Below are 16,700 nucleotides of genomic sequence, written 5' to 3'. Positions count from 1 at the left end.
TCTTTCTCATCCTCTACATTCTCCTTTTCATCTCTTGCCGCTCAGTCCTCTTCAGTGTCAAAATGGTCTTCCCTTATTACTACTCTTCATCCTTATTGCCCCCCCCCCCCCATGGAACTACTCCACTCCACACCACACCATTTTCCTCTCACCCTCGTCCTTCTACTGCCTCTGCCTTTTCAAACTTTCTGAGTACTCTCTTTAGCCCAGCCAAGTGGTATCAATTCTTTGTGATTCCCCCCTCAGCCCCCTGTTTTGAGAATACCCTTCTCTTTCAGCAGTGCCTCCAGAAACAAGTGGGCAAGGTTACCTTTTGCAGTCATTCTGATCATTCACGCCTTGTCACGGTTACATCTGAAGCCCATGCACTATCTACCCTAACTGACCTTATTGGTAAACCCATTCCTGCCGAACCTCACCCATCTCTTAATACTTGTACCTGAACTGTTTCTATTCCCCCAAATGCTTGTCCCATATATAACATAGACTGTGAAAATCACCTACTTTCCTGCCTTGCTGAATATGATGCAGAGGTAGTACAGTGTTTCACTCTTCCTCCCAGAGGCCAGCGTAAATCCTACATTAATATTGCCAAGATTAGCTTCTATAGGCAAGACCTCCCCCTTGAGGCTTATATTGGTTGATTATCTTATCATGTCCCAAAATATCAACCCCTTCCTCGTCAAGGTCAGAAATGTTGGCATTTTGGCCACCCAGCGAAACATTGTCGCTCCACAGCCCACTGCATCCTATGTGCCCAACCTGGTCATGACCATTCAAATTGCCCTGCTGAGTCATGTACATGTGCCAATTGTGGAGACTCCCATAATGTATTTTATAGGAGCTGCCCTGCATATAAGTTTGAATGTGAGGTAGCAGACCTCTGATTTAAACTAGGCCTCATGTGAGGCCAAACAGGAAGCACGAAGACAAAGTTTTTCTCTCTCAACTTATTCCAAAACAGTCTTTCCCTCTGCTCCCCCACCATCTTCACAAGATGTTTCTGCATCTCCCCAGGTATCTCTCCCCTATACCCTAAACCTATGTCCTATGTCCACTCATCCTATCCACCAGTCAAATCTATTTTCCATTCTAAGTCCAGATACTCCAATCTCTACCAATTCCCCGATACCTACCCTTCCTCCTCACTTTATTTGTCGTACCAGGCAACCTAAAAGTTCCACTCCACACACTCCTACTACATTCTCTCCTACACCTTCCTCTTCTCCTGTTTCTCAGATATGTATCTCCTCTTCTCCTCCTCATAAGAGAACCTTTGTTTCTCAGTCCTCTTTACCCAACTCCACTCCAGAAACTCTTGAAGACATCCATAACTTCCTAAAGATGACCCAAGGGAACACTCCACTCCCTCACCCACCTACCAATCCCTCTATTTCTACTCCTACATTTGCAGATATCCATCATCATCATCATCCTCAAAGTCCCTCCACCCTCCTTCCTCCTACACCCTCCCAACATACCCCTCCCTCTCTACTGCTACCACTTGAATACACACACAAATCCCTTCTATCACAACAGTGTCCTTCTCCAGACCCCTCCCCTCCAGACATTCTTCCTGATACTTCACGGACTTCCCAAGTCTGCCTTTCTCATTCCCTGATTTCTTCTCCTCCTACTTCTCCAACAGCCACCTCTGTTTTCCTTAAACAATGTCCCTATTCCTTCCCCAGTCATAGATACACTGCAATTCACTCAGTAACTCTACCCCCTTATATTACCCCTACCCCCTCCCAAAATACATCCTCTCAACCACCTATACTAAAACCTCCCCCAAAACCCCATTCTTATTCATATACCTCATCCTCTCAACCACCCAAACCACCATTACTACCCAAATCAACCCTTCCCCGAAAATCCCACTATCCCTCCCATTCCCTTCAGGATACACACATGAATCTCTTTTATCACAATACCCTTCCCCAGACTCCACCTTCCCTATCAAACCCCAGGACACTATTACTTCACCTATTCCTGATCCTTTATCTCAACCCTCAGATACCTAATCCCCTACTACTAAGACAACCATACCTGCCGTTATCACCTATTATCCCTATTCCTTCCCCAGTCACAGATACAATGCAATTCACTTAATTTCTCTATCTCCTTAACCTTTCTAATTAACTAAGCACTGCTCTACTTCATTTACTTCCCTCCTTTCCCTTTTTGTTACCATACTTTCCTATAAAACCCTCTAATCTTTGACAATTAACACCTTCCCTTCTCCCAGGATTATTATTCTACTTTTCAACAGCTATCTCTATACTTCCTTGAACATTTTTCTTGTACCTTCCCCAGTAACAGAGACACTATAATTCACTCAATCGCCCTACCTCCTCCTTATACTAATTTCTGCTCTAGTTCACTTACTCCCCTATTTCCCGTTTCACTACCATACTATCCTATAACACTCTTTAAACCTTTGACATCAAAGACTTTTTATCATAATCTTTAACTCTCCTTTGCCCTTTCTGATGCAATACTTTACCATAGTGCTATATGTCTAGCACAATTATTTTCAAACATTAAACATTAAACATTCTCTGGATTTTTCTCCCATTTCTTCAACACCCATTTCTACCCTTATTACACATTCATTGTTTCATGATTGCTCTTTTGTAGTTTTCCTCTTAGTTCAGAAGGATAGATACTCAACATTTGATCTAATCTCCCTATGCCTTTAACCCCCTTCCCATTTTACTAATCACTACTGTGCTCTCCTCTCTTTACCCTTTTCGCTACCATACTATTCTTTAGCACTACAGTCTTTGACATCTAACATATTTCATCCTAATAGTTAACGAATTTTTACCCTTTAGCCACAATACTTTCCTGTTGTATTTTATGATCTTTGATGTCTAGGATATTTACTTGTTTTAACCTTTAACCATTAGTTTGTTTCTTCTTAGTCTTCTCTACAATATTGTCCCCTTGATTTTTTTTAAGTTTGCCTATTTAAGGCTTAATATTAATAAATTTTCAAAAGCAATACAAGTAAGAATATGTATTTTTTAATTATCCACTTCAATTTTTGACTAATGCTCATGCTTTTGATACAGCATGCACAGTTATCAGTTAACTTTTTCAGAGCTTAGCCAACCAGACTTCTCACTGAAATGTGTAGAAAAATGTACAGATGCAAATAACTTAGGTTTTCATTAGAATTATTGGTAAATATTTGATTGAAATAAGTCAGTTGTATTGCTTGCAATGCAAAGGTGCTCACTGTTTTTATTTTTTCTGTAGAGCTTAGCTGTTGAGTGGGCACAGAGTGGTGTGCGTATAAATTCTGTAGCTCCAGGAAGCTCCATCTACTCACCCACAGCAGCAAGGAACTACAATGAAGATAATATTTTTGAAAGGGCCCGTGCTGGTATTCCTACAAAGCGTCTTGGCACAACACAAGAAGTAAGTACCTCAGTATTGACATTTGTTGGATTTTAGTTTGCTTTATTTGTTGTTATTATTATTGCGCATTATGTTTTCCAAGACATGACTTATATTTTTTTCTTTGTGTTCAGATTGCAAGTGCTGTGTGCTTCCTGCTGTCACCAGGTGCTGCTTTCATATCAGGTGAAACTTTGAAGGTGGATGGAGGGGGCAGTCTTTATTCACCCCTCATGTGGCAAATTTCAGGTAGCACAGATTCTAAAGTTTAAATTGTATTAATGTTTTGTTTGCACTTAAAAGTAATCATTATATTTGTTATTATGATTATTATTACTAACTCTATTTGCATTTTAGTAGTAGTAGTATCTGTTATTGTTTTTGCAGTAGTAGTAGTAGTAGTATCTGTTATTGTTTTTGCAGTAGTAGTAGTAGTATCTGTTATTGTTTTTGCAGTAGTAGTAGTAGTCATAGTAATAGTAATAGTCATAGTAGTAGTAGCAGTAGTCATAGTAGGCTAGTAGTAGCAGTAGTCATAGTAATAGTAGTAATAGTTGTAAGTAGTAGCAGTAGTAGTAGTAAGTAGTAGCAGTAGTAGTAATAGTAGCAGTAGTAGTAGTAGTAAGTAGTAGCAGTAGTAATAATAGTAGCAGTAGTAATAATAGTAGCAGTAGTAGTAGCAGTAGCAGTAGTAGTAAGTAGTAGCAGTAGTAGTAGTAGTAGTTAGAAGTAGTAGTAAGTATAAGTAAGTAATAGTAGTAAGTAGTAGAAGTAGTAAGTGGTGGTGGTGTAGCAATAGTAAAAAAACAGTAGGATTGGTTTGTAAAAATACTGTAATAATTATACTTATAAAATAATTAAGAATAAAATGTTCATAACCCACAGAAACAAGCACAAGGTAAAAAATATATCAGTCTGCTGTCTTTTATGATAGGTTTATTTTGTAAGTACTGTTCAGTGTTTTTTTGCACCCTTGGAGTCAGTTCATATAAAAAGTGACCTTAATTTAATCTGAGAATATAGAATATTGAGTAATTTCATTCTGGAATGCAAAAATCACCCAAGATTATATTTCAGTAAATGATCAGCATAGCAACTTGTCACTATTAGGAAAGTTGTTTGCATTCTTTTTTTCCCATATCCTGATCATCATCCTCATTGCAATGCAGATATTTGCATATTCTCAGTGTGTGCAAATTGCACATTTTCTTTTGTTGAATGTAGAAACTTCCATATATGAAATATAATTGCTGTCCAGAATAATACTCACTTTTATGTCATACAGATTCAGGTTCTTCATATTACTTGTAATCATGTCTTTTAAATCTAAGATGATTCTTTTTCCATAAGTTAGTCAATTTATGGAGAGATTATAATGGTCTTTATTATCAGATCTGTAAATCAGATTACAAAATGACTGGGATCTAAGAAACAGATAAGTAGTAAAGAGTAAAGTGTTTTAAGACACTTCAGTGTGCAAATATTGGAGATCTCACAAAACATCATAACACAAGGTTCTTCAAATGCAATTCTTTTTAGCACTAAAATTATTTTTAAATCACTTTGGATATTCTTTAACCTTTGCAGAGCACAAGAACTTACCAGCTTATCAGTGGACTTACAAATCTCCTGACGAAGAACAAGAAAATGATTCTCCTACCAAAGCCAAGCTGTAGAAATGATGATTTTGAAGCAACAGCTATACATGTTCCTCTGGAAAACCATGTACAGATCTTCAGTGTCTTCTTTTGGAAAAAAATAATATTTTCTTTTTTTTTGAGAAATATCAATAGTATTGTTTCAGATAATTTACTTACAGTACATACGGACTAAGAATATTTTCAGAATAAATATATGCAATTACTTGTGGTGCTAGTTTTATTTTATGCCACAAAACTGGGTAATAAGAATACTGTAATAGAATGACTACACCTTGCCTTTTAGATTTCAGGCTGAACAATTGGTTAATTTTATCTAATATTAATGAAGTATCACCATGAATTTTGTTATGAAGGAAATTAATGGATTTCATAACATTAAAGGTAACCTTTCAATCTGAGCACCTGATAGACATTGTGATCTATAGGGCAAACATTTGATAAAATGTAGAAAATTATAGGACATTTTTCAAAAGGAAAATATAAAATCTAAGCTACCTCCATTCCACGCATTTGGTTGAATTTTGGTGAGCACCATATTTTTACTTATCGTCTTTTGAAAGTTTCTCTTACATCTCTCCCTAAGTAAGCCAAGCCAAAGTGCAGAAAATCTTTTCTGAAGTGTTCACAAAAGTGTAAGACGTAGTTTTCATATATTACGGTGATTTCCATGCAAGGTTCACAATGTTTTGTTAACGGGTTTCCAGGAAAACCTTAATAACTCAAGTTTATTTAATTTTTGCACAAGCAAATTCTTAGGTGGACCTAGGACCTATATTGATCTAGTAGGTGGTCAAAGTAACCAGAGAATCCTTGGGAAATTGTGCAGCAAGCAATGCCTGGGGGTGGAGACTGACGAGACAAGAGCCACCCATCTGAATGAACAGCATCTAATTCAGTCCACCACCAAAGTCTGTGGACACCATGGTATAGTTGTTCACACGGCAGTGTTCAATGAAAGTGGCAGGCCTGTCACTACCAACACCCACATCCCCATCTCTCTCTTTCTCTTACAATAGGTTTACCAATATCTAATAAAATATCTCTTCCAAATATTATTTTTTTTCCTTAAAAGCAAAAATCATCAATTACTTGGCAGACAATATAATTTGGATGTTGAATATTGTGTATGCAGTGTCCCTCCACTGGATACAGATTGTCTGGAATTTTCACTCAAGCTCCTGCACCAACACTTTCTTGGTTTACTGGTAGATTTAAGCAGCAGGTCTATCAATGAACAAAATTCTCACTTGTCAGACAGTTCACATGGACATGGATATATTGATCAATTTTCATCTTGTACCGTCTTCTTACCATCAGTATAGTACCAATGAAAGTAATACCTGAGTATTTCTACAGGAATGTACTGGAAGTCATGTTTGAATATAACTTGGCCAATTAAGGGTGGTCAGAGAACTACTCACTCTCTTGCCCAGTGAAGACCGCATGTCTTTACCTCCACCTTGCAACTAGGGGTTGGCTTTGCTCAAGTAACACTTCCCAAAGGCATGGTAGTTCCCCACTTCTGCTCAAATGTTTCCCCCTCATCAATCATCATATCATTTCAGGTAATTAAACCTCCACTGAGGATAGTGTAGCACATGCATACATATATTTATGTGTAGAACTATCAATTTGCTTTCAATGTCACCACTTCAGCAGTAGACACAGTATAACGTTAACTTTCCCAAAGAAAGCCTCATCCTTGCGACAAAAATCATATTTTGAAATGAGTGAAGTGCCCTCATGAAATAGTATTTTCCTTAACTTTCATTACTGATTGATAGAAGTCTATGAAGATAATAGTTTAGCCACAATGCAATGCCAAATTTTACATTAAATGAGGTATATTGCTTGTTATATAGGTTACACAACTAAAATACTTATTTTTTTATTTTGTTTTATTCCTTGCTAAATAAAGTGAAATAAAAAATAAATATATATAAACACCTTGTTTTCTCAGTTCAGAAATTAAATACCTTGTTCCCATAATGTACTGTTTTAGACTGTATGATTTAATCCCACAACTAAACACCAGCTTGTCTTCTGAGAGGTTTAATATGATTTATTCATAACATAAGATTAGACCCATATGTATTAAGTGGTATTAACTTGGTTGTTTTCTGATGAAAACAAATGACTATTACCAAGAAAACAGAACAGAAAGGACCAGATTTTCAATTTTGTTATCAAATTCAATTAATGTTACCATAGGTACTTGTATAAAGGTCGTTGGTCTTGACAAATATGACCCCTTTCATAGTGTATACAAACTTTTTCTTTCAATATTCAACATTCCATGAGCATTCATAGCATTTGAAAAAGTCCAGTAGCACCAATGCTAATGTAAATACCAATTACCTATTTAGATCTTATTAAATGCTGCTATGTCAACAGACTGCACAAATTCTTCAAATTCACATATCTTCTCCACTAAGTCATCTACAGAGACCTTTTCATCTTCTACAGTACACAAGATTGATAATTTGTTAATTCCAAAGGCAAGAGGGGACAGCTTACTGGCACCCCATGAAAGACCATCCATCTTAATAGATCGAATCAGATCTTCCATTGCCTTCATATCTGTTTCATCATCCCATGGCTTAACATCAAGCATCACTGATGATTTTGCTATTGGTCCAGGTTTCTTAGACTTTTTCTCAGCATATGCTTTTAGTCTCTCTTCACGTACTCTTGCAGCATCCTGGTCTTCCTCATTATCAGAACCGAATAAGTCAAATTCATCATCATTAACTACTGCCTCTTCTTTCTGCTCTTCAATCTTGCCTGGTGCTGAACACCTATTTTTCCCTGTTGTTGCTGCTGATGCATTCTCCCCAAACATCATGCATGAATTTTTGTGTTCATTCATTTTGTTTTCCAGTAAAACATGAGCATCTGTGGGGTCTTCTCCCAGAGTTAACTTCAACTCCACTCCTAAAGACTGAATGTGATTATACCATCGAAGCACATGGTTGTATTTCTCATCTGGGGCTTTACCCAAGGAAGAGAATACATCAACATCTATCTTGGAAGGGGCAAAGCCGGAGATGTAACTACGTTCTTCAAGGTAGTCATTCAAGCTCTGCAGTCCATGTGCAGTGTTCACATCACCAAAAATCTCCACTAACCTGCAAAATTGTCATGCTTAAGTTACCTACATATGAAGAACAACCAATATTCAGAGTATCTGCATATTCAGCTCACATCACCATCACCTGATCTCTGAAGTGATATCCTTGCTTAACCTGGAAAGCAAATTATTTTATATGAAGGTAAATCTGATCTACCCAATAACATTTTCATTATATGAAAAGAAAGCAGATTCAGCACCTAAAACTGTCAGTATTATCATCAGATAGAGGTCATTAGTACATTATGAAGAAGAGAGTTTGTATCACTTTATTGCTTTTAATTTACCACACAAATAATTTATCAATATGTCACATTGTAACCCAGCTTTTCCAAATGTGATTGAAGGAAATAGTCAGCTACAGTCTTGTCAAGAATGACTGCAAAATAGAATATCCAAAAGCTTACATCCATATGCTACAACATTGATCAATCATCAAATACAAGTTGCTATCAAAGATTTCCATATGGCTACAGAAAAACAATAGTAGTTAATTATCTCAAGTTCAATATTATATTTATAAAAAATACATCTAAAATTAACCTAATTTACTTGCATTAACAATAACTCACCAAGTTATTAATTTAAAATATTTCTATGAAAAAAACTTTTAAAATATAATTTATATACCACAATCTTTTACCTAAAATCAATTTGTGAACTTTCCAGAAGTGATCATTACATGAATGTGCAAGAGTAAACACTTAAAATGTATGAAAACACATCAGATACAAGAAACAAAACAACCTCAATTATGTATAGTTGAGAGGCATGTTGTACCCATATGGTAAGAGTTTCATGATAATCAAACAAAGTGTGAAAGTTACAAGAAAACTTGTATTGCTAGCTAGAGAACCATTAGCACCATTAGATTACCAGATTCCTATTGCAGATATACATTAAGCATTAGATGAATCTTGTTTCTAAAAAAAAAAAAGTAAATATCCTATCATAACTTTCAATTTTAAATCTCACTTAACTGATAATTGTTCACAAAATTTCACTGTTCCAATAAAAACTGAGCTAAGCACTGTTAGGAACTAATTTGTACACTTACAATATTGATATTACTTTCTTCTCAGAAGAAGAGATTTACATTTACATACTTCTTAAATCCTGAAATGAACTGACTTGAACAACTATTGGCAATGCAAATTGGCCAAAAGATTTTTTATCAGTACAGACAAATACTAACAAAAATACTTGTTTATACACACAAAAATAGAAAAACAATTATTTTATATTTGTGCATTCCATATTTCTGAATCATCTGCCATCCATTGCACACACAAACAATAATTGGGAAGCTGAAAACCAATCCCTCAATACGCAGAATACATAATCACAATTTCATGTTCACACAGTAATTCAATACAGATCTCACTGGAATAATATATGAACTAAGATTCCTCCATACAAATAAGATGAGAGTTAAAGAATATATATAATTTAACATTACATGTCACTGTGCATATATTTCGGAAAGTTGTACCTGTCTTTTTAGTCAGACCATATTGCAGTCACGTAATGGAGATACATTCATTATAAAATTCTGAATATTTACTGTGTTACAAGAATCAATTTCAGATTTATTACATTAATGATTTCCTGATGAATGTATTGTATACCTTGTGGACTTTCGTAAAAGTATCTATGAGTAACCTCTATTACTGAGAAGACATATATTAGATAATTACGTAGTGTCTACATTACCAAATAGCTATAAAGCTAATCTGTACTCAAAAGTAACCAATAAGGCAAAAATCTTTCAAGGTAAATTAAAATCTTAGTTTCCTATACATGAAAATTGTTAACTTCAAGAATAATATATTTAGAATCAACTGCAACCCTCAAAAAAATACATTTAGAATCAGAACCTTCTACTGTTCAAACCAGTTTGACCTTATCCACAAGACAGGCAGTGTCTCTGCAAGCAAAAGTTACCAAAATCACAACATAAAGCAGACACAAGCAAATATGACATAAGCAGAGAAACTATGGCAAATCACCAAAATGGCTCAATTCAAGCACAGTGCACCCTTCCCTATCTTCATATTTTCCATTAAAAAAGGTGTTTGTGTATACGTGTCTGTATGTGTATATGTGTATGTATGCGTATATGTATATATGCATGTGTATATGTATATATGTATGTGCATATGTATATATGTATATGTGTATATATGTATACGTATATATGTATATAAATATATGTATATATATATACACATACACATACACATGCACACATACAATATATATAATATATATATATATAAACCCTCCATCAATGGAGATGTAAATAAAATTCAGTCTAGAACAAATTAAGATTTGGAATGGACAATTCACTTGATTAATGGGCATTTTTTGCCTATGAACTTTGTTCAAGTTGTAAGCAAAAGAGCCTAAACTGCCTATACAATATATTTACCTTGCCATTACTTTTTCCCCTAAAACCCAAAATTATTTTCCTTAAATTACTGGGAGCTTTCCCATAGAGCACAAATTTCAAAAATCTGGTAGCCCTTGTCCCAACCTCAATTGATGTCTACCTGTAAATACAAAACGAATGTGCCCCTTCTATCAGGTATATCTAATTAACCAATTCACTATTCAGTCTGGTAAAACTTGCCAGACAAAAGCCTGTGTTTCTTCCATCCATTGATGTCATAAGTGCTAATTTCAGCAACCCATTAGGAATCTAGTCAGTTTTGCCTATACCAGCTCCCATGCATACACTGTTTTGGTTCCACAAGAAGGAATAAGTACAGGAATTTTGATGGTCTGCCTATTTTTCCTCTTTATGCCATGACTAGTTAAGCAGGCATGGTCAGTGGGTATGGCCTACGAGTGACATCTGAGGCAGGATATCTACTGGGTGAAGCAACAAACCTGCAAGTGAAATTGGTTCATCAGCTTGTAATTTGCATACCCATTACATACCATTATACAATGGTAGGAACCTGTAAAGGTGAAATCACAGGCAAGAAAAGGGTAAACCACTTGTTTGTAGTAGTTTGGTTATTTGTTACCAGGAGTGACGCACACTACAGGGATAAAGTCCCAAAACCAAGGTATCACGAAAACCTAAAACCCCAGATGTATCCTTTCCTACATTTATCCCCTAGACATGGACAAGTCACCCACCCTATACCACCCCTTTATTAGCACTTTGTGCCAACTTGTATATATCTACTGAAAATTCTGCCATGTCAACATCTAAGGTCATTAGCAGCATATTCAAAATACAGCAATGTGAGGCTTGGGGAAGAACCCCCAGGTAAGGAAAGCTCATACAGCACTATCATAAAATAGATGTCAAAGGTAGTGTTGTAGATTAGTACAGTATTGAATAGGGTAGTGATGGAAGAGTAACCTAATATGAAGGCCGTTCAAGACATGACCAAAGCAGCCTTTCATCCTTTTAGCATGGCTCACTTACAGTGTGGACAAAATGGGAAGGAAAGACCAGGCAAAATCAATTAAGGCCACAGCTGGAATTCAATGGGATTTTCTGATAAATGGAAGCAAGACCACTAACGGATGGTGATGTCAACACAAGTTTTTTCCGAAGGCCATATTTGTTATTTTGTATGACTACAGATTGATGCAAAAGAAAAGGTTTTAAAACAATAAATTTTCCCATGTTCAAATAAATTAAAGAAAATTGCTTGAAACCATCCTGGTATGAACCGATATTGTGTGCCAGACAAAACGTCACCATGGCAGAAATTTCATCAGATGTCACTTCAGCCCTACAACATGCTGAATAATTTATAATTTTTAGATAAATCAAATTTATGGACATTTTCTAAAGTTATACATCTAATACATTATATATAGAGATGCAGGTGCATTTTAAGTTGTTGGATGTTACATTATTGGCTTGGTTATCCATTTGTTTTATGCAGTACAATAAAAATAATGCAGGAAATTGTATCACCAACACTGATCCTACATACTAACTGTACTCTAATATTCATCCATTTATGATAGTAAATGGTATAATATTTAGACCAGCAGAAATGCTGCTACAGAAAAGCGGTCAGCCCTGGTTGAGCAAGGGCTGAGGTCCTAGGTAGGGATGATCACCTACCATGGTTTTAAGTCTCCATCTATTAAGCCCCTCTACAAAGGATTGGGGAGGGGGTCTGCCAACTTAAAGAAACCAGACTTTCGAGAACAGCCTGTGGTAGGGTGTTATGGTCTTGATATGAACAATGTTGTACAGCAGATATTTACGTCATTTCACTATAAATACAAGGCCACAGCAGCTGCACCTGCATTATGACATGCTTGTGCTCTAAAAGATGGCGTCCATTTCCTCCTGTCTATGCGTCGCTCTCATTAACATTAACCTCATTCTGCTCACCATGATGTCATCTCTGCTTGCATCTACCCATGTCTGCTAATCATCCCTGTTCGAGTAGACAGGCCTTTTAGACTAATTTATTTGGCTGCACAGAAGGCATCCCTCAAGTGGATGTGGCCAAAAAGCAATATAGTCTAAGGCTATTAAATTTGATGCATAATTTGGATCTATGCCAAGCCTAAAAAGTCTTATGGACCAGTCAATTTTATTACAAATAATTGAGATCTAATACATTTGTAATGGTTTTGTAAAACAATCCAGAACAGGACTACATAACGGGACTGGCTTCCATGCTTACTTCAATATGGCCAAAAATTCACATTCTAGTGAGGCAACTGGACTAATTATTCAACTGATAATTATCACCAAGGTCTAAAACATCCATTTCTGCCAGAAGATAAGTTTACCAACCATTGCTAAGAGCACATAACATTAACACTATATTGTAGACCAGCAGTCACAGGCTTGCTTTCCTCCAAAATTATTGCACCTGATCAGGTTTCACATTATAAAGACCTTTATCCCCCCAGTCCTATTCTGGATAATTACCAATTAACAATTTCAAAAATGGTTATACAATATACTAAATTAGATGCATGAACATTAAGGCATTTTATTAGATAAAGCAGTAAGGCAATTGAGATTTATCATGCAACATCTTGAAAACATCACTGCAAAGTGAACATCTATGACTTTCCTGGTTTACTAGGTCTCTCCATCTACCACAACCTTCATCCAATTATAGAAATGGGGCTAGCCCCAACCCGAGGAACTCTTATAAGTGCTCCCTAGACTAGGGAAGAGATGTAATAAAAAAAGGGAATATTGCCACAGACAAGATGCAGGGTTAAAATTCAGTAGGAAATATTGCAACCATGCCATCTTGCCTTTTTAAAATTCATACACTTATCTTAAAGTGGCAAGAGAAGCATTTCCACATGCAAAGCTGTGGTAGACACTGGAAACAAGAGGCAAGGTATGACTATTCTAAATGCCGTGTAATAGAACCAAAGTATCGGGATTATGTAATACTACTGGATAATATCTGGGTTACTACAGGGCTAAGTAGGGTCTAATTTTATAACAAATCAAATCATGCCATGCATATTACTGACTTAACACTAGTGCCTTCTGATTAATGGTTTTCCAAGTGAATATATAGTAAAAGTAATTTATTAGGACTTCAGCCCTGCATGCATCAGTTCCCCTGATACATTGTTCTAAGGAGCAAGACTTGGCACTGAAGTATCCTATCTTGCCTTTGAGTCCATCAAATGATCATGCTACATCTTTCCAGCCATCCTATGGGATACGTAAAACAAGGATGAAAACTCAAAATAAAACGGCCAAATAAACGGATGTACATATTTTATTATCAAATAAGCATGAGGAAGGGTGATCCTAAATGTGTGAGTGGGTAAGTGGCACTCCTGACTTTAGAAAATTTGATATCACCGGGAACAGCTAGGTCTTGTGCCACTAATCCACCTACTGTAGCAGCACAATATAGGCCGACTTCCTCAAATTTTCGCACGCCTTACTCGTAGATCCAGCTCTCGTTGGTCTGTGTCCAGGATACAAGCTCCTCAGGCTTGAACCACAGAGCAATCTCCTTGTTGGCAGACTCAACTGAATCAGAGCCATGGATGATGTTCCTAGAAAGGGGGGTTAAGCTTTAGCATTTAGACAATCTGTCTTTTCAGACATCTTACTTTCAGACATTTAACTGGAATACATGTCGGTAGAATTTACACAACATGCACCGTATTCATGTTGTCAAATGTGGAAAGGTATGAATGACGATGAATATCTTCACAATACAAGAGATGTATTTGACCAGTTATGAATACATATTTGAAACCAATCAAATACATTTCTTGTATTGTGAAGATATTCATCGTCATTCATACCTTTACACATTACACAATATTCCTTAAAAAATAGTATCAAAGTACTCTATTCACCTTCCAACTTCAATGCAGAAATCTCCGCGGATGGTACCGGGCTTGGAGTCTGCAGGGCGGGTCTCTCCCATCATGACACGTGCCGTCTTGACAACGCCAGTGCCTTCCCAACACATAGCAACCACAGGTCCTGAGGACATGTACTTGCAAAGGCCAGGGTAGAAGGGCTTGTCAGCAAGATCAATGTAGTGCTGCTTCAAGAGATCTTCAGATGCCTGTGAAATACAAGGACTTAATATAAACAATGTTACTGATATAGGAAAGTGGATCTATTTATCTATAGTAGCAATTTACTGTTCATTCTCAAGTACCATGCTTAGTTGTTGTAGTAAGCATGAGTTGCAAAGAGGACCTTTTTAATCTAGGCATTTTAAATAAAAAACCAGATAACCAAACAGTCAGTAACCTGGGCGATAAATGCCTCAACACCAATAACTAATACATACAGATTATATAAATAACTAGATCAAATACCTAAACCTACTGAAGTATCTTCCAGGTCTTTTACCAATTGAAAATTCCAATATTTAAAAATGAATACTCGTTTCATTACAATTTCCATTACACTTTCCCCGGTTTTAACCACTACCCGCCAGGTATATACATACATGCCATGGCTGTTGACAAAGTGGGTGGCGTCAAACGTGATACTAATCGCTCTGTGGGCTCGGACAGCTTGTTTTTCTCCAATAATAGTGGCATCATTTATAGGGTAAAACCTCAAAAAACACCCCAAAGTGACAGTAAACCTTAAAAAATTTAATTGTATCAATAAAGTTGCCTGCAAACTACCAGATGAATTTTCAAACTACCAAATATCCACGGCTTATCACTGCTAACATAGCCAGAGTTCTAAATGTTGTATTTTCTGGAAGTACAATTTCTATAATTATTCTTCACCACAGCTCCTCTGTACCCTCCACACTAAAGGTACTCGTCTTATCCTTTCCACAACTTCATGGCAGCTGACTGCTTATGAAGGAAGGGTAAAGGGGGCTTCCCCACACCTCTAGGGAATATATAAAGGCATGTTTAGAGTTTTGGGTTTTCATGATACCCTGGCTTTGGGACTTCTCTGGAGGGTGTGCTTGCTCTAAGTAATGAATACCTCAAGAGGTAATCAAGTTATCTCACTGTCCTCTGACACTACATTTACAAGGCTTCAAACTTGTAACTTCTCCATGTGCTCCAGTTACAGGAGATGCATCTTACCTATAAATAAAACCTTCAGGCCTACATTATTTCTTGTACATTAGTTCCATATTGAAAATTTTGTCTAATTCAACTAGTATCCCTGCATATAATCCTACATTTCAAATTGCGCAAGCGATTGATATATAAATGCATACGGTGCAGCGTTGGCAGCTTTCAAGGACAAAACCGGACAAACACGGTCCTTTCCTTCAACTTCCATCCTTTGTCCTACGACTAAGCAACATTTGCAATATGGTTAACTAGAATAAACTACAAGACGCCTGTAAGTACTTCCCGGAGGTAAGAGTTGACATATAATCTATAAATAGGAAACACCGAGCCAAGAACCACCTCCCTTGGCTTGCCTCCCCACGTGTTCGTGACAGCTTGTGCTAGCACAAGAGCCGGCTCGGTACCACGCCATTACCCGTTCAGGCGTACGAAAAGTGGGATTGCAATAACAGTGAGTTCTTGCTTTCTACTCACCTGAATGTACTTCATGCCGGCGAGCTTGAATCCCTTAGCTTCGAACCTCTTGATAATTTCACCGATGAGTCCACGCTGGACACCATCGGGCTTGACGGCGATGAAAGTGCGTTCGCGAACCATGATGGAGAGAGGAGTGAGGCGACGTGCAATAACGGAGAGCAGACACACCACACTGGCGAGCATAGGGGCCGGCAAGAGAAAGAACGAGTGACGTCAGCGCCGCCATCCACACCTTCTCGGTCGCCGCGCTTCGCCACCGGCCTCATTTCTCCTCAGTTATTACATCTTTGTTGTTGTGTCATAGGTAGTCATTCGATATGTTGGGCTCTTCTTTATAGAAAGTGTTTGAACTAGTATTCTTTTAGTTTGATTAAGTAATTGATATGAATATGGAATTGGATTTGAATTTTGGGACAAAGTTTTTTGGCGACCGCGGGGTCAATGAAACTTCTCAGCAAGTCTTGTGTAATCGCCTAGGAATGAAG

General features: G+C 37.0%; 3 protein-coding genes across 5 annotated transcripts in view; 1 reads left to right on the top strand and 2 right to left on the bottom strand.

Annotated features, from left to right (window-relative positions):
• Positions 1-5,268, top strand: part of LOC113809137 (peroxisomal trans-2-enoyl-CoA reductase) — a 289,487-nt gene extending 284,219 nt beyond the window's left edge. For all 3 annotated transcript variants that reach the window (XM_070133924.1, XM_027360631.2, XM_027360630.2), the window contains exons 6-8: positions 3,265-3,426; positions 3,540-3,654; positions 4,993-5,268. In XM_070133924.1, the coding sequence (XP_069990025.1) occupies positions 3,265-3,426; positions 3,540-3,654; positions 4,993-5,081 (366 nt within the window). In that variant the 3' untranslated portion in view covers positions 5,082-5,268. The remainder of the gene's footprint in view (positions 1-3,264; positions 3,427-3,539; positions 3,655-4,992) is intronic.
• Positions 5,269-7,152: 1,884 nt separating this feature from the next.
• Positions 7,153-13,767, bottom strand: LOC113809139 (elongation factor 1-beta'). The gene has a single exon (XM_027360634.2). The coding sequence runs from the start codon at positions 7,933-7,935 to the stop codon at positions 7,429-7,431; it is 507 nt and encodes a 168-aa protein (XP_027216435.1). The 5' UTR covers positions 7,936-13,767; the 3' UTR covers positions 7,153-7,428.
• A 152-nt stretch (positions 13,768-13,919) lies between these two features.
• awd (nucleoside diphosphate kinase) lies at positions 13,920-16,457 on the bottom strand. The gene is made up of 3 exons (XM_027360632.2): positions 16,213-16,457; positions 14,533-14,747; positions 13,920-14,223 (listed from the first exon to the last, which is right to left on the bottom strand). Exons 1-3 carry the CDS (start codon positions 16,396-16,398, stop codon positions 14,106-14,108), a joined length of 519 nt encoding a protein of 172 aa, XP_027216433.1. The 5' UTR covers positions 16,399-16,457; the 3' UTR covers positions 13,920-14,105.
• Between the last annotated feature and the right edge of the window lie 243 nt (positions 16,458-16,700).

Source organism: Penaeus vannamei, chromosome 19, assembly GCF_042767895.1.
Source record: "Penaeus vannamei isolate JL-2024 chromosome 19, ASM4276789v1, whole genome shotgun sequence".
Lineage (NCBI taxonomy): Eukaryota > Metazoa > Arthropoda > Malacostraca > Decapoda > Penaeidae > Penaeus > Penaeus vannamei.
The sequence above is the reverse complement of the archived record's forward strand: the minus strand, read 5'-3'. Positions and strand labels throughout refer to the sequence as shown.